At 42.4% G+C, this 24947-nt stretch overlaps 1 protein-coding gene across 7 annotated transcripts in view; it reads right to left on the reverse strand.

The window, feature by feature from the left end:
* Positions 1-24947, reverse strand: part of HIVEP1 (HIVEP zinc finger 1) — a 133272-nt gene that overhangs the window by 58268 nt on the left and 50057 nt on the right. For 6 of the 7 annotated variants that reach the window (XM_081294365.1, XM_081294363.1, XM_081294362.1 and 3 more), the window contains one exon: positions 5589-5642. The exons of the other annotated variant lie outside the window; for it this stretch is intronic. In XM_081294365.1, the coding sequence (XP_081150491.1) occupies positions 5589-5642 (54 nt within the window). The remainder of the gene's footprint in view (positions 1-5588; positions 5643-24947) is intronic. 7 annotated transcript variants of the gene reach the window in all.

Raw genomic sequence — 24947 nt, forward strand, 5'->3', positions numbered from 1 at the left:
TTCTTCCTATTTCCCAGAACTTAAAAAAAAAAAAAAAAAAAAAAAAAAAAAAAGCTAATGCAAAATAAAAATGTACTGAAAAGTAAATCAACTGACAACTTTAAAAGAAAAAACATGATGGAATTTCAGGGCATTTCATATTAAATTGAGTGTAGAAGTTATAAACACTGTTATTGAAAGTAAACACCCACTAGACATGTTATTAAAATTCATTATTTCTTAATAATTATTAAAAAGGACAACTTCCCAATAATATATACTAAACTGGCTAGCACCAACATACTACTAAAATAATCAGACTGCTGAATTCCTTTGGAAATGCTCCATGGTTCAGACACTTCATTCCAATCGTGCACTAGCCTCTCTCCTCGCACTCTTGTCAACCTGGGCTTTGGCTCTGGGAACTGTCCATGCCCTTGCAGGTTTATGCCGTCCTCACTGAGCCTCCTGAGTTTGTTTTATGGCACCGATTCTTCCCTGAATGTTTCAGACATCTTCATCTTACCTTGAATTCTATTACAACTGCTCATGTTAATTTAGTAAAATCTGTCCAACTTTTCCATTACACCACCTGAATTTTTTGTCTTCCATGAGCCTTTGTTACCTCTAATTCTAAAAACATAATTTGATGTTTTCATAATTATTATACTTAGCAGAACTTTTAAAGAATATCGCTGGCACTAAAGCTTGGTCTTATTGGCACTGACATTAAAGCAGTCTTTTTTCAAATTAACCTTCATTTAAAAATATTATATACAGTACTTTAAAAATAATTTTAAAAATAATGTCTTTCACCCCTTGGAAATTTATTCCTATTTTAAGGAGCTTAAAGAAAAACAATCCTGTAGGAAAGTAGGTGAGCTAACGCTCACTTTCTTATTTGCACTCCAATTAGAGTTCATGATCTAGATTCGGGCTCCTCATTAGTCTCTCACTCTCACTTCCAAAATGTGCAGTCTGGTTTTACACAGGAACCTAACTAAGTCCCCTCAAGCTTCCTCAGATAACAGTAGGGTGCTCAGGGAATGAAGGATGCCTGCATTAAGGGACATCCCACCGACAGCCGACTCCCTAGAGCAAGCCAGCAATGCGCAGAGTGTTACCTTGCAACATCTGTTAGCCCACAGGAGCCACTCAGGGGCCTGTCACTCCAAACCTGGGTAGGACACAAGCAATGGAAATTATTTTTAGTAAAAACCTTCAGAGTGATACCACTGCTGCTGGATCACAGCTGATCCTAACATTTTTCCTGAATCGACACATAATTTTGGAGAAGGCTGCTATGGAAATCTCCTCATTCACAGGAGCGTTTCGGAGCAGGCGTGGCTGCACTGGCCACCGGACAGGCACTGGCACTCGCTCCCCTCCAGCCATGCGGTGGGGAAATCTCAGGACAGCACAGGGTGGGACGTCTGCTGCGCCCCTTGGGCTGGACTATTCAGTATCTTTCAACCTCAGCTTTTTCTTATTTGCAAAATGGTGAATTTGAAAAATACTAAATTTCTAACACGAAGTCTGCTTTGGTACAACACCAAAAATGTTGATGACACAGCACTCAGAAACAGAAAAGGAAAAATTTTAGATATCCTAAATGGTTTTACAAAAACAAATAATATCACAATGCAATTGTTGGAAATCACACAAAAATTTTTTAAAACCTCCATCCATGTGGAAAAAGAAAATTCTAATGAAGGGGCTGAAGATGAAACAAGCATAGAAATATAAAAGTAGCAGGGCTCAAGGTATCCAATGCAACACCTTGAGGAAAAGGTGTAGCCTCAGTGACCCTACCCAAAAGAGCAGAGGCCTCAAGGTGAATGAGGCTAGTTCCAATTACAGAAATCAGAGTGACAAAACAAACTCAAACAAAGGGAGAGGAAAAGAGAATAAATCACAACAACAAATCACAACAGGAAGAAAGTCAGAAACTGGCCCAGGAAAAAGAGAGCAAAACACAAACCCAACAGTACTCAGGGAGGGCGAAGAGGCAGAGGAAAACCTCACCATGAGAACCAGAGCCACAGGGAGCCGGCAGCAGGGAAAAAGGGGAGCACGCAGGACTCCCCCAGTAAATGGGGGCGCTCAGGTCCACCAGGCAAACCAGGGGGAGCACAGCTTTCCACACCAAGGAGAACAAGGAAAGTCTGAATACCCCTCACCAGGAGATGCGCTAAACCAGCCAGCACTCCGACCCTCCCCTCCTCCCCAAAGTCCACCTGCGTCTTAAGACTGCCTAGGAAGGCGCCCCCCCAGGCCACCAGAACGCCCCACTATGCCGTACCCAGTCCTCAGGTGTAACTTTAAAACAAAATCCGGAAATAAATAGTATTTAAAAAAATTAAATTACAGATCAATGTCTTGAACACGGAATACAGGATTCTTCAACCAAAGATTAAAAATAAAATCCAGTCATGTATTTAAGAAGACAAAACATCATGACCAAATTGGTTTCATCAAGTGAATGTGGGTCAAATTAAACAGGAAAACCGAAGACTAGCAGGGCGCAGTGGCACACACCTAGAATCCCAGTGGCTGGCCTGAGGTAGGAGGGTCACAATTTCAAAGCCAGCCTCAGCAACTTAGCAAGACTCTGTGTCAAATAAATAAATAAATAAGTGGCTGGGGATGTGGCTCAGTGGTTGAGCGCCCCTGGGTTCAATCCCTGGCACCAAAATAAATAAATGAAATAAAACCAAAGAGTAAAAACCATTGATTATTATATATAAAGAAAAAAACATTTGATGATTCATTTATAATTTTTAATGATTTCAACAAATAAAAGATAGAAGATAACTTCATTAACAATTTAAAAATTACTGATCTCTGTCCCACAAAAAAATGAAATACTGGAAGCATTTTCCTCAATCAGGCGTAAGGCAAGGGCAGCGACTACTGTTTTTTGTCGTCACATTATTAGATTCAAGAGAGTAACATAATGCATTTTGATTTGCCAACAAGAACTGGCAAACAATGTTCACCAAAAAATAAAAATAAAAATAAAAAATCCATGGCTTCGGTAGTGAGGTCAGTGGACCAGGGCTTGCCTTCCATGCTTGAGGCCCTGAGTTCGACCCCCAGAAGAAAAAAGGAGAAGAAATAAAGGGAAAATGAATGAGCTAGGCATAAGTTCAGTTCAAAGAAATAAACCCAACAAAATATGTACAAGATCCCAATGAGGAAGCTGCCTCTTTACTTTAAGTTCCTCCCTAGCAAACTACAACCTTAGCTAAGTCCACACGGACACCTAACCTTTCTTTTCTTCTTGTAACACCCAGCTGGGCATCAGCCAATCAGGCAGCCAACCGGCCACTCCCAGCTGCCTCTGATCCAGGGGTTTTTCTACTCGGCTTCCAAGTTCAACCTGTCAGAGAGCTCAGTACTCCGCTGCGAGGCAGTGCTCCGGCACCTCTTCTGATCCTCAGCACCACATAAAAATAGATTAATAAAATAAAGGTATTGTGTCCGTCTACAACTAAAAAAAAAATACTTAAAAGAAAACGGGATCTATCATAGTAATCATAATATAACTCATCATAATCTAAAAACAAAAATGACTCCATATTTTTACAATATATTCTTTTATAGAAGAAGCGATTTTTAAAATTTTTTTTAAGTTGTAAATGTACATAATACCTTTATTTTTTTATTTTTATATGGTGCTGAGAATTGAATCCAGTGCCTTACACATGCAAGGCAAACACTCTACCACTGAGCTACAACCCCAGACCAAAGAAGCGAATTTTCTATTTAAAAAAAAAAAAAAAAGGTAACTCAGAAAGAAAAGATCTGAGAAACCTCAATACTTCTGTTATTGAAGGATTTTTTTCCTCCTATTGTTAAAAAGGAATTAAAACTATGCCTTACTTATATTCGGAAGGAAACTGCTGTATTTGTGATTTGCCCAGAATTTTGGTGTGAAACCAAAGCCAAGTAGTAATTCAGAGCAGGGAGCACAGAACAATGCTCAGCGCAGCCTGCCAACTGCAGCCCACTCAATTATTCAGAACCTCATTAGCCAATGTCTTTTTCTAGAACCTTCTTCTGTTTCCTCCTTCCCATCAGGCATTTAGTTCACTCTGCGAAAACTTGCTGCCACAGCAGGACGAAGGAAGGAAAGGAAGGACAAGCTCACGTTCATTCCTACTTGAAGCAGCTGCTTATTGGAGGGAGGAAGGTGAACTTGACAAGGGGGTTTCAAAAGGAAGAGATTACAAGAAGATGATTGATTTTACGCACTAACAGTGTAGAAACACTATTCATTACACCCCACGTGTTCTGCATCTCATGTATGTTTTTAATATTACTTGGAAAAATGGTATGCTTTTAATTGTAAAAAGCAATTTTGCCTTTCAAGTCCTGATATTTAGTTCAAAAGTGTATCTCTTATAAAACCAGTGAAACAATATAAGAAAACTTAATTATCTTCCGTGGCCTTTTCACCCCATTGTAAATATATCCATGTATAAATTCTTTCAAACTCTGTCTGATCCCATTAACATACAGCTGTGCTCATACACATATGCACAGAAAAATATGCAGGCATATATATGAATTTTAAAAAATATGATCATACTTTATGTGCTACATTACAATTTTACTTTTCTTACTTAACAATAGGTTATATCATCAATTGAAATAATTAAGATTTTTGTTAAACTGTACCACACCCCAAAAGAAATTTGCTACAATTCATTGAATTTTTCTTCCCCTGACTGATATTCAGGTTGTTTCATCTGTCATAGGTTCTTGTCATTAAAAAATAAAATCATTATACACTGACATGTGGTCACAGGAACACACACAGGCACATGTATTTGATCCTCAGCACCACATAAAAACAAATTAATTAGATAAAGGTATTGTGTCCATCTACAGCTAAAAAAAAAAAAAAAAAAAAAAAAAAAACTTTAAGAAAAAGGGATCTATCACAGATGACTCTAAATCTAAAAACAAAATGACTCATAATCTAAAACCAAAAATGACTCCATATTTTTATAATATATCATTTTATAGAAGAAGCAAATATTCTATAAGAAAAATAGTAACTCAGAGAGAAAATATCTGAGAAACCTCAATACTTCTGTTACTCAAGGATTTTTTTCCTCCTGTTGTTAAAAGGAATTAATACTATTCCTTACTACATTTGGAAGGAAACTGCTGTATTTGTAATTTGACATCAGACATGCCATCACCAGAACATGCATGCACATGCATGCACACACACCCATGTTACTGCCTGAGAATGTATGTGCACATCCCCTGCACACCCACATGTTCACACATGCAAGCAAGCGTCCAGGCCTATGTACTTCTACTACTAGAGGAGAATCTCAGAAAGAGGACTTTCAAAAGAGCTGCAAGAGTCTCCCACATTCCCACCAGCCAACACATCAGCCTATGCCAACAGCTCAGAATACACGTGTCGCCATCGTACAGCAAAGTCCACAGAATACTAGGTACCCACCACTAAATGGCACTGCTAATTCTGTGATACGTTCATACTGACTGACTTAGTAAGACTGCAACGATAAGGTATCACACGGGCATCTCCAAAAGAACAAAGTCCACAGAAACAGGTTTTACCTTACCTTTTTTGGAAACTTCTGCCCCATTAAGTTCTTTTTGTGCTTCTTCAATTTTGTCTGAGGGAAAAAAAAAAAATACACTTTTATAGATCAATTAACCACTGCAAATAAAGAATACAGTAAAAAAAAAAAAAAAAGCATACCACTTATAAGCAATGCCAGATACAAAATATATATTTGTTGAATGAATCTATTTATGAAATAAATGTCCATAAACTGTTGGGCATATTCTACTTTAAATCTCTATTTATAATTTTAAGAATTACTTAGTCAAGAGGACAATTTCCTATTAATGTTTTCATAATGTGAACAAGGAGTGCCCTTGGAGTAATCAACAATAGGTAGAACGTGCTTTGCTGCCTAACAAAAGTATCTAAAAAATATCTCCCTGACATGTGAAGTGCCCAATAGGGATATTTTTAAAGAAATAGTAAAGGACAACAAGGTTAGAAAGGAGACTAAGCCGAGTTCACAGGTGGTGCTGTGGTTCAGATGTGGTCTGAGTGGGTCCCCAGGGCCCCGCGCGGGAAGCCTGGTCCTCAGAGTGGCAGTGTTAAGAGGTGCTGAACTTTTTAGGGAGCAGGGTCACTGGGGAAAGGGGTCAGGGTCCTTGGGCCCCTGGGGACTGTGGGACTGTGGCAGTTTGGATACATATGAATCCTTTCAAACTCCTATGTTGAAGACTTGGTCCCCGATGCAGCAATGTTCAGAGGTGGGGACTTGAGGAGTGACTGGATCCCACAGGGTCTGAACACATCAATGGCTCAACCCGGGAGGATCTGCGCTGGAGGCACTAGTGAGAGGGGGTGGAAACCAGAGTTGCTAAGGCCTCGCGGAGGAGGACTTCACTAGGGTGTGACCTGGAAGAGGACACTTGTCCCTAGTCCCCTCCTCAGTCTTCCTCCCCCTGCTTCCTGGGTGCCATGAGTAAGCGTCCCCATCCGCGCCCAAGCCCCTCAGGAAGCCAGATGAGCAGGACTGCAACTTCTGAAACCACAAACCAAAAGAAATCTTTCTTAAGTTGTTATTCTCGGGAATTCTGTCGCAGTCATGGAAAGTGAGTACCACAGGTCCGTTACCCTCAGGAGGGATTAAGGTAGTTCTCCTGGGACCCTGAGATTGTTCTTGCCAGAGAGCTGACAAAAATGAACAGGACTGGCCCTTCCCAGCCCTTTCACTTCCTGCCTTGCAGGGGGCTCTCCCTCTTACACGCGATTCAACCTCAGTGCCATCCACCATGAGGTGATGCAGCTAAAAGGGTCCTTGCCAGAGCCAGCACCATGCTATTTGGATGTTCAGACTTCAAAACCGTGAGCTAACTAAACTTCTTTTCTTTCAAGTACCCAGTGTCAGGCATTACATTACAGAAACAGAAAAAGGACTAATCAGATAGCTCAATGGTAAATACAAACATGGAAGACAGCGCAGATGGAAAAACAGAGGAAATGATGAGCTGAAGAGTAGCATGACAGAATAACGTCTGTCCCTTGAAGATAACTCAGAGTGCCTACCAAGTGTGAGGGAAAACACCGCATTAAAGAGATGCTACATAAAACGGATTCCAGCACTGATGTATATGCAAACAGGTTTGAAAGACAGGTGCAACCTAAAGCTGTAAGAGCACTGGGAGGGCTTCCGCCAGAGTGGGAGGGGAGGAAACTGCAGAGGTGGCCAGTGGCGGGGTGCCTGCCCAACATGCATGAGGCGCCGGGGTCCATCACCAGCACTGCAGGGGGAACATAATAACCATGATCACAAGAATGGATGAAGAAGCTATGAGCACAACTGGATTTGGTAAATACGACCAAGTTCTACTTTGATGACAACTAATTTGAATTTTATACAGTTAATCCTATTCGATGATAACAGTAACCAATTCCAAATTTAATACACTGGTCTAAGAACTGAAGTGAACACAGTACCAATAATTACCTAACATTTTAGATAGCCCATGAAATAATGGCTTAGATACATGCTCTCAAATTATTCCTTCATCCATGTAGATAATCAGCCTCTGCCTCTGCGCACACCAGCCCAGACAGGTCTCCAGTGCTAAGCCCATTACAACTGGCCACCCATGTGGCACCCACTCTAAACAAAGGCACCCACTCCACCTGGGCCTGGTAACTCGGTCTGCCTGCCTCTTTCTCCATCTTGCCAGAAAAGCCAGAAATTCACAAAACTCCAATCTGCTGATCAAACTTTCCTCCACTGCACACTGGTCCAAACACGGCGGAGTGGGAGCAGCAGAATGAAGGAAAAGCTCATTTGCAGTAGGAGACATTATATCCCAGCAAAGGTTAAAACAAATACCTAATTTTTCTTTCTTATAAATGCATCCCTCATGGCACCTCCTGTTTGCTTCCTGCTAATTATCTGATTCGGAATGCAAGCGGAGAGGGGCACAGACAACCTTCGGGAGCAGGACAGTATTTCTGATTCACACACTGCAGTTATTCCTCCTGAAATGATGAACTGAAATTGGAAATAATCCTAGAAAAAGCCCAAACACATTAAATGTAGAAACTGAGGGCTGGAATGGACTCAGCAGTACAGTGTGTGCTTGGCCTGCGAGAGACCCTGGAGTCCATCCCTGCACTGAAACAGATACATTAAAGAAGAAAGGAGTTTGAGATTTTAGCATAAATAAATAATAAATGTTTGAGGAGATTGCTGTTTAGCCTGATTTAAATATTACACAGTGCATACACGTATGGAAGCATAACATGTTACAACTGACATGTAATTTTTGTTTTATGTACCAGTTTAAAATATGTCAATAAAGAATCGGTGCAAAAACCAGGCAGAAATTGGATCCAGTATTCAATAGCAGTTTTATTTCAAAGAAAAAAATGCCAAGGTATGAATGGAATGTATATGAACACAAGTAACCAAAGAATAAGGACAACTATTTTATAAAACAAAATACACAAAGTACATTGTAGACATCCAAACTGTAAATAAATAAATCATATAATTTAAATATATAGTTCTTGAGAAACATTGAAAAATGTAGTTTTACTACTAAAGTACTATTATTTCTATGCCAGCAGTTCTTCTAAACTGAAGAGTCATAAATAATATATGTGTATATATTATACATCACAGCAGTAATGACTGTGCTTTCAAGACTTTATACACATATAATTTGATATTACATAACAAAACAACTTTTTATTAATAGAATCAATTTTGGTTTAAAGCAACAAAACCTCATGACTTAAGAAATACTTAAAGAATAGTTGTTAATGTACACCTATAATGCACCAATAAAAAAAAGTGGGGCAGCGGGGGGGAAGGGAGAACAGCTGCTCTGTTCTTCAGTATATTGAGAGACCCACCATCTATTTGCACTTTAACACAAATTCTTACAAAAATGACCTCAGTTGGGGCTGGGGATGTGGCTCAAGCGGTAGCGCGCTCGCCTGGCATGCGTGCGGCGCGGGTTCGATCCTCAGCACCACATACAAACAAAGATGTTGTGTCCGCCGAAAACTACAAAATAAATATTAAAAAATTCTCTCTCTGTCTTTCTCTCATCTCTCTCTCTCTAAAAAAAAAAAAATGACCTCAGTTTACATTTGTACTCAAAATACTAGATTTTGTTTTTCAAATTTTCAATTAAGTTACCTTTTTGCCTCGGTAGTAATGATATATAAATTTGAACTACTGACTCTAACATCTCTTGCATTAAGTGTAATAAGCATCTACTACAATGCTTTTACCTACAGCTCCAGTTGAATAGGTAAACACAATCTTCAATTAGAGAGTGTCTAACAGCCATTATGAAAAGCTTTTGCTTCCATCAATTTTATAAAAAGTCCTGTTTATATTTAACCTGTGTTTCATAATTCTCCTGGTAAATTTGATGTATTTTAAAAACAACCTCCAAAATTACAGAGAAAATGGTCATTTATTATATGCTCTTCATTGGTCCACACAGGTAACTTACTGACATTTAGAGTACTACGCATTGAGTTTTTTCACTATGACCAAGACATGTATTTTTATATCCCAACTTGTTACCCACACATACACAGATTATGTGTGCATGTCACTTGGACACAAACTTACCCACAGCCTACTCTCTCTTGCCTATTAAAAATACAAAACGATGCCCTGACCAACTCCCCTAGCTCCAGCGCGCACTGCTGGCCTGTAGACCTACAGCCCGGAGCACAGAGTGCAAGCAGCAGTTCCAGCACATGTCTTGGCTTCGCCTTCCCTAGAGGTGACATGTCTCAGCAATCCATCGCTCACTCTAGGTCCTGTGTGCAGGCTGGAGGGAGTGGGGTGGGAGATGAGCCTCAGATTTCCAGGCGTCCCCAACACGCCCTCCCTGTAGGCACTGTGATGGGTAACAAACATAATTACCCAAATTAGTCCAGGAAACCATCATGGATGACATGGAGAAAATTACCAAAGTAACACAGAAGTGGCTTTTTTCAAGGTTCCAGGCCCAGACAGGTCTTACTGCTGGATTCTTCCACATCTAAAGTATAAAACATCTTCTCAATTGTTCCAGAACACAGGATGCAGGAAGGTGATCTGAATCACTGTCAGAAGACGGCATGACCCTGATGTCCAAATGAGACCCAGGTGGCAGGAAACCAGCAATACAGTCATGCCTCAATGAACATGGACCTAACCATCTATATGGAAGATATTCACAGTTGAGGAAATCATGGGCAAGTAGGGTCTAGAATAAAAGTGCAAAGACGTTTCAATATTCAGAAGCAAGTTATAGGTAGAACAGTCCCTGTCCTAATGCTTGGAACCACAACTGTTTGGGATTTCAGATGCTTCCAGATTTTGGAATATTTTCATATACATAATGAGATGCCTTGGGAATGTGACCCACCTCTAAACACCAAATTCATTTGCTTCACATATGGTGACACACAGGCTGAAGGTCATTTTTAGTGTGTAACCATTATGACCGAGACTCGTCATATGATCCAAACGTGGAATTGTCCATCTGTGGAACCATGTCTGCACTTAAAAAGCTTCACATTCTGGATTTCTGGATTAGAGATGTTCAACCTGTATTACATTTGTTAACAGCAATAGGGAAAGGGAGTGACTTAAATGTCCCAAATGTACTTGATTAAATCACTTCTATCTTTAGTGTTTAGAGGACAAAATCTCAATGTTGAATAGAAACGAATATTCTTCATTATATTAGCCAAATATTATTCTAATCAACATCCCAAACAAAGGAAGGAACTAATCCCATGTTGTCATTCCCTGCCCCCTGCTCCTCTGGGAAGCCCGTCCTCACCCACTCCCGAGCCCTAGACCACCCTGGTGTTCTTCCACTCTACTTCCACTTCCACCTTCCTTCCCTGAACTGTATCTTATTCAGAGGGCACGGATACCTTCATCACTAGATGATCTAATAAACGAATTACTACTGCAATATTCACTGCAGCATCTTTGATAACAAAATATAAAGGAAACATTAAAACCAGGGACCAGCAAAATAAATAATTAAATACTCCCACACAATACAGTATTATTTAGCCACCGTTAAGTGCTTTTTAAAATTACTCATTGAGGGGAAAATGCTCAAGGCATAGTACACTTGAAAGGGCATAATTCTGAACATGTTGTGCCACAGAGACAAATGTGTACTGATGTACAGATGGGGAGACACACACACACACACACACACACACACACACACACACACACGATACATGCTCAGAGATCTGAGAGAAAAGGCCATAACATAAAGGCATATCGGAGGGCAGGACATTACTAGATACTTTCATCTCACCATTTGTATTTTCTATAATTACTAAAAAACATTTATTGAATACCTATCAATATAAAAAGGAAATATTACTTAAACTCAAAATCTTTTAAAAATGTTGGCTACGTATCCTAAATTCCACATTTCCAGATCATATGAAAAACTACAGGATAATTTCTAAAACATAAGAATACCACAGGTTGAGCATCCCTGGTTTGAACATGTAAAACACCCTAAAATCTCAAACTTCGGTGATCAAAAATTAAATTTTGAGTTTTAGATTTTCAGTTTAGGGATGATCAACCTATAAATTTGATATAAATATTTTTAAATTAAAAAAAAAACTCCAGTATCTGAAACATTTCTTGTTACCAAGCACTGGAGATAAAGGATTTACCTGTGACCCATGATTGATTCAGTTCAAAATATATAAAATATATATATAAAAAAGGCCCCAGGGGCAGCCCTAAAGACACCTGCAGGTGAGCAGTCCTGGGTCCATGACCTCAGAAGTAACAGCAAACCTCACCTGTGTGGTCAACTGTGACTCCATCTTCAAGGTGACAAGCATTCAGGAGGAGGAACATTAGGATCAGAAATGCAGAGGCAGAAAAACATACAATGAAGAAATGACAGCCTCTTCAACAAATGGTGCTGAGAAAACCAGAAATCCATCTGTAGCAAAATGCACACAACTCAATTCTAAAGTAGATCAAAGACTCAGGCATGAGAACAGAGACACTGCGCCTAATAGGAAAAAAAGGAGGCCAAATCTCCACCATGTCGGCTTAGGACCTGACTTCCTCAACAAGACTCCTAAGTGCAATAAGTAAAATCAAGAATCAACAAATGGGATGGAATCCAACCAACAAGCTTCTTCACAGCAAGGGAAACAATCAAGAATGTGAAAAGAAAGCCAACAGAATGGGAGAAAGTCTTTGCCACCTGCATGCACCTCAGAGCATTAATCTCCAGGATATATAAAGAACTCAAATAACTTCACACCAAAATAAATAAATAAATAACCCAATTAGTAAATAAGCAAATAACTGAATAGGCACTTCACAGAAGAAGAAATATAAGGGGTCAACAAATATAGGAAAAAAATTCACCATCTGTAGCAGTTCAAGAAATGCAAATTAAATCTACATTGAGAGTTCATCTCACTCCAGTCAGAATGGCAATTACCAAGAATACAAGTAACAAAAAGTGCTGGTGAGAATGTCAGGGGAAAAGGTACATTGCTGGTTGGATTGCAAATGGGTGCAATCACTCTGGAAAGCAGTATGAAGATTCCTCAGAAAACTTGGAATGGAACCACCATTTGACCCAGCTATCCCACTCCGAGGTCTAGACTCAAAGGACTTAAAATCAGCATACTATAGTGACACAGCCACATCAATGTTCACAGCAGCTCAACTTGCAATAGCTAAACTATGGAACCAGCCTAGGTGTCTTTCAACAGATGAAAAGATAAAAAAAAAATGTGGTGCATATAAACACAATGAAATGTTACTCAGCTACAAAGAATGAAATTATGGTATTTGCTGGTAAATGATGGAAATAGAGAATATCATGCTAAGTGAAATAAGCCAATCCCCCAAAAAATCAAAGGCCAAAGAGTCTCCCTGACATGTGGATGCTAACTCACAATAAGGGGGTGGGGGAAAGAAGTATTTTTGGATTAGACAAAGGGGAATGAAGGGAAGGGAGAGGAAATGGGAATAGGAAAGATAGTAGAATGAATGGGATATTATTTTCCTATGTGCATATATGATTACAAGACTAATGTAATCCCGCATCATGTACACCCAGAAGAATGGGAAGTTATACTCTTTATATGTGCGATATGTTAAAATAGATTCTACTGTTATGTACAACTAGAAATAACAAATAAAAAAAAGAAAAGAAATTCAGAGGCAGGAAACAGAGTCTGTTAGGAACTCAAAGTGTTTGGATACATAACCTGGAGGAAGCAGGTCCCAAGGCAAAGAATTGGGAACCTTATTCTCACATCACTGGCAGTAAAATCCAAGCCAGAGAGTTGGTGGAAGCAACCTTTTGACTCTTCTCTGAAATGATCTGACTAAAGGCATTAAGATCTTTGAAAACCACCTCTACTCTCTACTAGTAATTCACCTTTTAGAAACTTATACTGAAGCAATGAAAGGAGAGGAACAAGCAGTATTCACCACAATGTGTTTCACGATGGGAGAAAAACTGACCAGCAGCACCTGGTACATAAAAAGTACTCAGTGAATATTTGTTGGACATACAAATATTTAGGAAATGGTTAAATATGGTGCCTCCTTGTGTAGACTATTACAGAACCATTACAGTGTAGGATTCTAGAATACCTACTGAATCGGTCACTACAAGAACCGTGTACCAGCCTGCATTAATTTTAAAAGCTTTGACAGCCCGCTCTTCAGCCAATAATTGCTGGCGAAATGGGAGGCAGCCCCAACATGCTAAGGGGTGGGGGGGGGGAGACAGGAAAAATAGGAATGGCCAGGAAAAATTGGAGAGCCAGAAAGGATTTGGGCCCAAAGAGGATTTCAATGTCTAATCAGTAGACGATGCAAATAAGCAGGACCAAAAGATTCACCACTGAAGAGGCCACTGGGGATGCTTTCAAAAGCAAGTGGGGGCCTGGGGAGGTTGCAGGGCAGCAGCCAAGGAAGCCAGGGACTAACAGTAGGGAAGAAAAGAGAGTAAAGCAAACATCTTTCAAAGCACTGAGCTGGAGAGTAAAGTGGCGGCAGAGGGAACACAGGGCTGGAGGGAAGACTGCTTGGTGTGTCCTGTCGCCCGTGACGTTCACAGGCCCCAGGGGAGACACCGAGGAGAGGAGAAGGCAGAGGACGGCAGCAAGAGTCCAGCAGAGGGCTGCTTCATGAGGGAGTGTCCCCAGCTGTTCTGGGGCCAGGGACGGGCGGGGGAAGCCTGCTAGGGAAGGCAGGATGGGGGGCTGGCTGTGCTGAGAGGAGAGTGGGTGTCCACGGAAGAAAAGGAGCACTGCAGACAGAACACAGAGGCAGCGGTCCATGCTGAGACAAGTAAGAGCACTGGGACCAGCACGGGGGGGCCTCTGAACATAAAATCTGTGAAGTTTTGGTGGCCCCAACCTGCACAACAGTGTCACTTATTCCAATAATGCTCAGCAACCTGGAGGAGGCAAGGGAGAAAGGCTGTGAGGTTTGGGTTTTTCCTGGAGGAAGGACATCAGTGAGATGAAGCTGTTGGAGAGTAGTTCATGTGACTGAACAAATACACAGGACAGCTAGGAAGGGAGGGACAAAGGAGATGTGGGTCCCAGAGCTGGTGGCTGAGCAGGAGGGGCCTGGCAGCCTCTGCAGGCCCCAGAGATCTAGGGGGCTGGAAGGGATGATCAATTTCTAGCAAAGGGCTCAAGTGTTTTCAAAAGACCCAGAGTGGCGATGGGTAAAGCAGGGTGGAGCAGAGCTGAACTGGACATGAACAAAGCCTGTCCCAGCACAGCGATTAGGAACACAGCACGTTGGGCTGAAGTCTAAACCGTGCAATGTTGCACTTTCATGGCCGGCTGCTGAAGAGATCAGCTACACTGTTCACAAATCATGTTTCCATCATGATCCTGAGAAAACCTGAAATAGTTCAAAGAGAAAGCAGACACGAGCTCCATTATGCTTTCAGAATGCAAAGCTGCTTATTTACAGAGAACCCCTGGACATCAGCCCTGAAAACAGTAAGATGTACCAGACACACACACAGCGCGGTACAGTGAACCTCTCCTGAGGCTTTCACCCGACTTCCTGTCCCTCAGTAACGCAGACAATTATCCATACACAGACAGCAGCCCCGGCTCACTCGGAAGCCCCAGTCAGCCTCATCTGTGGAGCTGGGCTCCTCTCACTGCACCTGAACAGGGGGCGAGGCTCCAGTGAGGCGCCACCGGGAGGACCCTGTGAAGACAGCTGGCTGTTGGGGGAGCCCTCATTTCCTCCGTAAAAAAGCGTAAGTGACTTCCCAGAGTCTTCTTCCCTGAACCGCATGTTGCTTTAGGGCCCCCAGAAGCTCTGAGGGAGGCAAACTCAACTCAACGTCAGAAAGCACCCTAAACAGCCGCCAAGCAACTCAGCCCAGGGCAGACGTCTCAGGTCCTACTACTCCAGCTCTGGGCTTGGCAACCCTCCAGACAGCCCTAAGCGGGCAGAACCAAAACGTGCTGCACATTTGGTCACTGAGTACGAGAGCTGGCTAAAAATCCTGACACTGATGCCACATCCCATACCAATTAAATCAGCATTTTAAAAAGTTTCCCAGGTGATTCCAACATGCAGCCAACCTTCAGAAGCAATGTTCTCTAAATTACAGATTTTATCAGGTCAAGATTCAAAATTATATAAAATGCAAGGAAAAAAGTCTTATCAGCCAGCTCTCGAAGCCACATTTTATCAAGCGCCAGGGGCAGCCACAGCAACATCATCGGTCTGCCTTATCAGAGCTGCTGCTGATGTCAGTGGATGCTAAGGAAGGTAAGGGAGGGAAAGTTCAATGCAATGCACACTTCATGGTAAGGATGGCCAAATAAATTACACTTCTAAAATGCAAAACCAATGCATATATTCTTAATAATTATTGTGCCAAAAAATGGAGCTAATGATTATAACTAACGTCAGCTTTAAGCCAGAAAGTAATTTTCTAGCTGAAAATTCAATGTCTGAAAATACAAAAACTATTTGAACATAATGAACTACTGTGTACAGGAGCTGAAAACAGATGCTTTCCAATACATGTTTCTAATATAGTTTTTTAATAATCACAACAAAACACTTTGCCCTCTGGGCATTGGACATAATATTAGAGTAGGACAAGACTGGTTTCCTCTCCCAATCACGATGCAGTGAATGGAAGGAGGTAGTCATGGTAACTACGCTGGGAGAGGAAGGAGTAGGAAGACAGAGCGTTCCTACCCTGAGAGGCTACGGCCTGGGTCCACTGAACTCAGGCCACATCCACATGCGGTGCCCCTGTACACTGACCCGCTCACGGACACCCAAGCACACACCTGAATTCTGGGCCAAGGATGTAGACGTCCAGATACGGCTGGAGAGATCCAGGAAGTGTGGACCTCAGAGAATAAAACCCCCTCACCGTGTGTGTGCCAGCTTCTCAGGCTGGCCATCTACCCAACCCCCAACCAGCAAATCCTCTAATAAATATTAAAAGGTCCTCTCATCAACAACAACATAAGATTCTGTTACCTGGGGTGGGGGGGGCAGGAAATATAGGCACTATGCATGGTGAGCTCTGGCTGAGTGGTCACAGTCGGGCTTCTCTGCTGGGCTAGGAATACCCTGCCCCGTCCCCCCAGAGCCCCAGTCACTCACTCCCCACAGGACAGGAATGTATAAAATGCAAGAAAAAAGTCTTAAATCAGCCGGCTCTGCTACACGCTGGGGTAAATCTTACTTGGGTATTTCAGTTTTCTGGTTCTGCTGGAACAAGATCTACTCTAAGTTTAGGTTTGTCCACTGGCGCCGGGGCCACAGCATGGGGCAGAGGATCCAAGCAAGAGAAACAGCGAACGGGGTCCCAGGTCTGATAACGCAGACCGAGTACCACAGACACCACACTGGCGAGTCCTCACACACAGACCAGCTCTGAACTCAGTCAGTGGCTGTGCTCTCCAGCCAAGTCCCCGCTCCGCAAATGTCTTCACACCCTGCTCTACCGACAGTGGGAAGAAGGGCATGGCTGTCAGGCCGGAAGCTTAATGTTTACAGCAACCACCCATAAACTTGACATATGTGCAACTCTTCTCCACCTTTTTAGCTCAACAATGTCTCTTTCTTTTGTAATCCTTTTCAGAATCGGCAATTCTCTGTGGGGGACACAACAGCAAGCAAGACACAGCCCTGCACCCCCACAGCACCCCATCAATTTCCCTTACCTCCCATCACTACATGAACAAATCCAAAGTCTCTAAGAAGTAAAGAGCAGAGGGTGATGAAGATCAGAAATGTGAGAGAAGAAAAGCAGGTGGAAACAGCTGCCCACCCCCACCCTGGTGGGCAGCACGCAGAGGGCTGCTTAGGGGCAGGAAGAAGTGGACAGGGAAGCCACCCATCGCTCCCAGGACTCCAGCGGAATAAAGTGCCAGAGGTTTCAGTTTTCTATTACAGACTCACTAAGCTAAGAGGACAGCTAAGAGGACCTTCCCAGCCAGCCACCACTGGGCCCATGGCCACTGTGCCAGGCCCTCTGCCCTCTCTCACTCTGGCACATGCGCAGAGCTGACGCCTTCAGGAGCTCTGCTTCCCTGTGCCGTCCCAGGAAAGGGGATGTGAGCAGGCACTTCCGAGCATCTGCCCAGGCTCCGGGTCACAAGAGCTGTAACAGTGAACAAGCTGCCCCTGTCTCACACAATGGCACTGTCACCAGACATGACCTCAGCAGGGGAACCCCATGTTACCAGTTACTAAAGCCAGGGACCCTGAAAATTAAATACCTTTTGTGGTGCAGACTGGAATCTAATCAAACAGAACACTTTACTTCCAAGGGTTATGTGCTCCAATGCCAAATCACTGATTTGAAAGTGAATTTTGATACATGATCTATTTGTAATTGGAACTCAACTGCATGTAACAATGTTTCAGAAAACTCACACAGGAAGAAAACTTGATGTCAGTAAGAGAAACTTCTGGGCTCCTCCTGGGGCTCTGAATATTGTAGCTTAAGGCATTCCAGCCCTGGCCTCCCTGTTGATACACCACCTCTATGGTCCTCCATGTTCACATCAGAGAGATGCTCAGAAGGCTCTCTCCCTATGACACCACTCAATTGATTACATTCTAATTAAAAAAACAAGGTATTTTCTTCCTTGAGTCGCTACCACAACTTTAGCAGACACAATACGTTTATTATCTACTGCACTGGTATGAGCATCTACTATGGCTGGACTTTTGTCCCCTCCGAAATCTGTGTGTTGAAAACGTAAACCCCAGTGGAAGAACACTGAGAGGTGAAGCCTAATGGGCGGAGTTTAGGTCATGAGGGACCCACTGCATTAACGAATGCTGTTAGGACAAGGTCCTACACAAGGGGGTTTGCTCTGTTCTGCTCTTCCGCCTGAGGGAGACAGGCTGTCCCCAAACTCTTGCTCTTCAAACTTTTGCCATGTTGCCATAAAGCAAAAAGGCCCTCAACCAATGTCAGTACCTTGGTGAGGACTTCCCAGCCTCCAAACTGGAAAATCAGTTTCATTCTTGACAAACGTCCCATCATCCTAGGTATTCTGCTACAGTGGTGGAAACAAAGCATCTCTCAGAGTTGTCTTTAAAGTAATTTTGTCATATTTCTAATTATTTCTTCTTGTGAATTTTTATTTCAAAGAGCATCATCTATTTTGAATTTACAAACATGTTTGACTAGTGACCCATACAAGTCAAAGCCATAAACAGAGATATGCTGGGCATCACATGTGTCTAAATCTAATTTGTGATACCTAAGAGTATCTAAAAACTTGAAAGCAACTAGTAATAATTCTTAATAAGATATATTTATGCAGTTAACATTTAAAAATGGACCAACAGTGAAAGTCTATATCCTAATCCAGTCTCTCTAATAAAAGACACAAGGAAAGAATTGGAAAGTGTTCATAAATATCAAAAACTTTAATAATATATCAATTTATAAAATACACAGTTTCTTTATCCTACCTCTAACAAAATGTTAAAAAACTATTTGAAGACAAATAGAAATTTAAATACTGACAGGACACTGACCATATTAAGAAGTTCTTTTTGAGGGGTGGGAGGTTCATGAAGGTATTGGGATTATTCCTGATCTCGTGGAGCTTGCGTAAGGAAAATGTAGCAATGAAATGATGCACCTGAGGTTCAAAACCAGCACTAGAGACAGAAGCGGCCCGGAGGTGTCGATCAGAGAAGCCAGACCAGAGGAGGAAGAGGTTAGTTACTTAGACTCTATTTTGTAATGCTGTAAGGACTTCCATAATCAAAAGCTTTAAAAAAGAAACAAAAGGAACCCAATTTGAAATTCTAAGTAGACTACCACAGTTAAGTACTAAGCAAGCACTGTGACAGCGCTGGTGAGCTGTGATCAACGCAGTCAACAGAGCCCGCCAGAATGAGGGGCGAGGCTAAGCAGCCAGTGGGCAACAGGCAGTGGCATGCAGTGAAGGGCACTGCCCTTCCAAACACCGAGCCCACGGGAAGCGAAGTCTTTCTGAACCACCACTAGGAGTCAGGTTTGCATGCACCAAGGCTTAAAAGGGTAAAATAAATAAATAAATAAATAAATAAATAAATAAATAAATAAATAAATAAATAAAATTCTAGAAATACAATACACCAATGTTCTTAATTCTTTTTGGTGGCATGAGGTCAGGGGAAGAGACACTGAGACCCTTGAAGATTAGAAATCTTTCCAAGATACAAGTTCAAAAAAAAAAAAAAAGACAAAAAGCAAAATGTAAGGAGCAGAAAAATGTATATGGTACACTCCCATTTGTGTCAAAATACACAAATGCATGTGTGCACATACACGGGTGTGCACAAGAGGATACACAAATCACTGCTGCTAGTGTCTTCTCTCGACCCTGAGGGAGGCACAGTCTCCCTTCCTCCCTCCAACACACACACCTGCATTTGACGTCAGGGACCACAGCAGCAATCTATGGAGACCCTACACTCTGGTCAAGAACCTCTGATGCAGATCTGAACTGTCGTTCTTTTGTGTTTTGAATGGACGTTTCAAGGTGCATTTTCCAGGTGCTACTGCACATTAATTTTTTTGCTCATTTTCATTTTTTTAGTTGTCAAATTTCTCCCCAAACAATACATCTCTTGCTAGCACAAATTATTATTATTTCACCACATGAAAAAAGAAAGGAAGGGCTGGGGTTGTGACTCAGCTGTAGAGCACTTGCCTAGCACGCATGAGGAACTGGGTTCGATTCTCAGCACTGCATATAAATAAGTAAATAAAATACAGGTGCATCAAAATCTAATAAAAATATTAAAAAAACAAGAAGGGAAAAATAGGTAACAGACATAAACAACCTGTCCCTTTTCTTAGTTTACCAGTCTGATTATGTCAACAATTCTTTAGGAGTGGAAGGGGGTACAGAAGAAAATACTCCTGACCTCCCGGTGCAGGCATGGCGCAGATCACGCCATCCCGAGAACCTCCAACGGGCACGGCTCTGGCTCAACAGTGCAGGGGGGCAGCGCGTCCCCCTCCAGAACCAGGCTCCCAGCGATGGAAATGCACTCATCCAATAAAACACGACAACACGTGAGCACTCATAATGTGTCAGGCGCAGTGACAGCTTCCACCATGTCCAAGACGAGAGCCGCGGAACAGGCTCAGCGCACAGCCCGCTCCTCCCCTGTGCTGCTGCTCTAGCAGCGGGGTGTGGGATCTCCCACAGCGACCTACAGTCACCTCCAGCCTAGGGAGGACGGCCAGGTACCAAAAGGACTGCCGTACTTTCCACCTGCCAGAGTCTCACAGAGGGCTGTCGTCATTATGAAACCTGGACTGCGATGGCTTCCTAAGAATTTAGCATCTGCTCATTTAACACCAGGCTTCGCTAGTGGCATAATGACTTACTGTGGCACAGACACTCCTACCACTAACAGTAAACTCCACAAAAATGTGAACATGCCAAATGACTGAAAGCTGCAGAAAGCGATGCCTTGACCCTTCGGAGGAGGAGAAGCAAAGAAGGTGAGACCACGTTAAATGGCCTTCCCTAAGGGCGATGCCAGTCCCTGGAGACTCCCACTCAGCTGGCGGCAGAGGTTCCAGGGCTGAGGAGACAGAGCTGGAGTCTGGGAACTGAAGGGAGAAATCCCAGGAAAGAGGAGCTCCGCCAAAGGAATGTCTGCAGACAGCCCTCAAATCTCTGGCTCTCCTGGGTGCCATCCACGCAGCACGTGCGGATGGTCAGACCCCAAGGAACCCAAGGGAGAGAGGCCAGAGGAAGCGGCCAGGCCACAGCGAAACCACAGGTGTCGGCCCTGAAGACCGCAGGTCCTGCCGGGCAGGCTGGCCCACTGAAGGCCTGGTACCCTCGAGCCCTCACCACAGAAGGCCAGGCCTCAGGACTCACAGAACACCCCAGAGCTGGCACACACCGAGAAGCAGCCTACGGAAAAAGCCCCCAAGTCAGCGTTCGCTCCCTACTTGTGTGGCCTGCACCTTCAAGTGAAGCTCGAGTCTTCAGGGATTTGGGTGATAACCTTCTGGAATATGAGGAGCCTAGATTTTTAAACTAGAAAGAGGTTCAGATCACTACATATTATATGATTCACTTTTTTGCATACATGTGTACATACTTTAAAGAATGACACCATCATATGTATATTAATATTTCTGAAAAAAACAGTAAAAAATTATTATGGCTATATATGAGGGTAAAGAGCAGAGGCAAGAAAGAGGGAATACTATTTTTTATTACATATACTTCTATCATCATTGATTTTTTTAAAAGATTAAGTGCATAAATTTTGATATTATAGAAAATATATTACTCATTTAAGTACAGGTAATGGTTTACATGAATAAATATGTATAACCAAATATAGAAAAACCTGATGCTTCCATTCCCTACAAGTGCTCACTTATAGGCTTGAATATTCATGTATTACATACATGTATTTATGCATACAGACAGGGCTTTACATACAGGTGTATGCACACACATGAATACACACACATACTCTCAGACTGTTCCCAATATTCTCACTTAAATTATACATGATTTCATGTTTCCAAATTATTTGATGCCTGTTTCCTTCTTCCAAATTAAGGATTCTTAAATATTTACTAATTGGCAATAATATAATTAAAAATATTGTGAAACCTTATTCTTTACCCTTACATTCCTTAATTTAATTAAAATGCTAATCTAAAGACTCTAAGTGTCTGTTCTTCCATCTCAAAATAGCCTGATTTGCATTCCTTCCACAGGATGCCCCTGGCTGCAGGACTCAGAAATGACCAGGATGTGAAAGCCTCAGCAAGTGGGGCGGGGACCGCTAAGTCCACCTTTTCAGGCAGCACATGATTTTTATCTGAGGAATTGCAACCAAAATACACCACTGGCGGTCCTGGAGCCTCCTGGAGGGCCTTGAGGCCCCTGGACAGGTGCTCTGTCCCCAACCCCCTGCCCTCCACCTCCCTGCCAGAGCTCTCTGTAGGAGCCTGTCCTAAACCCCAAGGGCAGAGACCAGGGAGGGGCTGCTCAGCACAGACACAGGTGAGTCAAGAATGCCAGGCAGGTGCACAGGTGAATGCAGTGAGTCCTCAGCACTCCCACCTCCAAGGCTACCCAGAAGTAAGGGAGAATTGACCTTCACAAGCACAAGAGAAGCAACCTCAGTAAGTGACATGCTCCACAAACTCAGCGTTGACCACACTGTCAAAAAACCCTCAGTCTTTTCTGTGCAGTCAACAAATAAATAGCTAGAATAAACTCCCATTCAAGACCTTAAGTGAGAAACATTCACAAATCTTTCAGTCTCACAGCAATAAATATAAATAGACAACTACTTCAAATTACTGATTTTGCATGACATACATTTTAAATGCAAATTAATTTCACTACTGTGTGATATATTTCATTAAACATAAAAAATGATAAAAGAAAAATGCAGAAACTTACACAGGGTCAACTGTGTGATCCATAATATTAATGTTTAATCATTAACTTAAAAGTTGGCTTTTTACTACTGAACCACACACTCACAGATACATTCCTTAAATTGATTTTTCAAATAACTAATACTTATCAAACATTATCACCAAATATACTAATTAAAATACACTGTTTTACTTTGGAAAAATAAATTACTTGAGGTTCATTCATCTACTGTTCAAAGCAATTAGCCTAAATAATCAAACAGTTCCTGTGTATGTGCCTGTGCATGGTAAGGTGTATAATACACACACACACAAACATACTACACTATATTCCATTGTATTTGGTGTGCATATTATATAACATGTTATATAATTAGCATGTGCATGTGCACATATATGTAAATATAACATGTGTATCTCTGAAATATATTTACCACCCCATCATGTTATACAGGAACAATCCTCTATTTGTCTTCACTGTCAGCATGACATATAAGCTCACAGAAGATAATGATAGTATTCAGTTCTTAGCACATTTAAGTAGCTCTAAACAAATATTTATGATTAAATCTGAAATACACAAAATTACCAGTCTAAATTTTCCTGAGCCAAGTACTCAAAAAATTCATACTCTTTGAGAAGTCATCATGATTCAAACAAACAGGTTTCATTTCATGCACAAAGGGAAGTACCTGGCCAAATTCAAAGCTTCCAAGAACTCCAGCCAAAACCAACAGAAATTAGGCTTGTAACTTCATATGTATGGACCTGAACTTGCCAAGCCAAAAATGGCTTTGTGATCCTTTACCAGCTGCTGTCATGTGCATCATAGAGACCAGGTGAGGCAGACCATGGGGAAAACACACCAAAATATAACCAGATTTAAGAAGACCGAAAGCTCTTTTCAGTCGTCATATCGTAGAGCACACGAGGAGAGCCATGATAGCTAATAAGGTTCGCCATTTCCTAAACTCCCTAAGATGTATGTTCAACATCTCAGCAGAGCAGAACTAGCGCGCATGCCTTCTTCTTATTCTGATGGAGACAGCAGGAGCTACCTGTTCCAACCCTTCCCAAGAACCCCTCCTCCTGGGCCTGGGGACATGGCTCACTGATGCAGCACTTGCCTACCACATGTGAGACACTGGGTCTGATCCCCAGCATGGGACAGGGGAGGGGGAAGGAAACAAAAAGAACCCCCACACACTTATGAAAACCTTCCTCTTGAATGAGCGGCACATGACACCGACCTATCCGAGTGCCTCTGAGTGTTGGACCTTTTCTTAGGACTTCATAGGAGCTAACTCATTGGATCCTCACAAGAACCCACCTAGGAGGAAGCCATGGACCTCGGGCTCCATTTCCCAGAGAAGCAAACCCAGGGAGCTGACAGGTGAGTGGAGGGGTCTGGCTCCAGGGACGCTCCTCCTGCCGTGAACTTGTTCACACTGTACCAGTGCCTCTTAGAACTCTTCCTGAACTTCAGAAGGGCATCCTGCCTGACAGTTCCTCGCCTTTCAGGTGTGACCTTCGACATCATGAGCTCCTAAAGCCCTGTTCTACCCTAGCTGGACCACTGCAGGTGTCCACAGCACCCACCTAATCCATACATCTACTTGTCCCATTACAGCTGTGGCCTTGGGCCTTAGATTCTATTTCTTGTGAATCCATTTCTTGAGATTTTAAGCTACCTGATGATTCAAGAACCAGCCACCACAGCCCGTGCACAGCCCTGGTAATACCGCGGGGCTCCAATACAGAAAATTCATACCCACTGAAGCAAACAGACCACACACTGCTTTGACGGCTCCGCCAAGGATAAGGAGGCTCAATGTGGAATATCAAACTGAAAAATCCCTTTTTCAGGGGAAAATAAAGCAGCCTATAATTGATCTAAGTGATCAACAGAGTGGACAGGGAATGTGCCTGTGGACAGGGCTACTGGGGATGAA

The sequence above is a fragment of the Spermophilus citellus genome, assembly GCF_964194105.1.
Source record: "Spermophilus citellus genome assembly, chromosome: 5".
Lineage (NCBI taxonomy): Eukaryota > Metazoa > Chordata > Mammalia > Rodentia > Sciuridae > Spermophilus > Spermophilus citellus.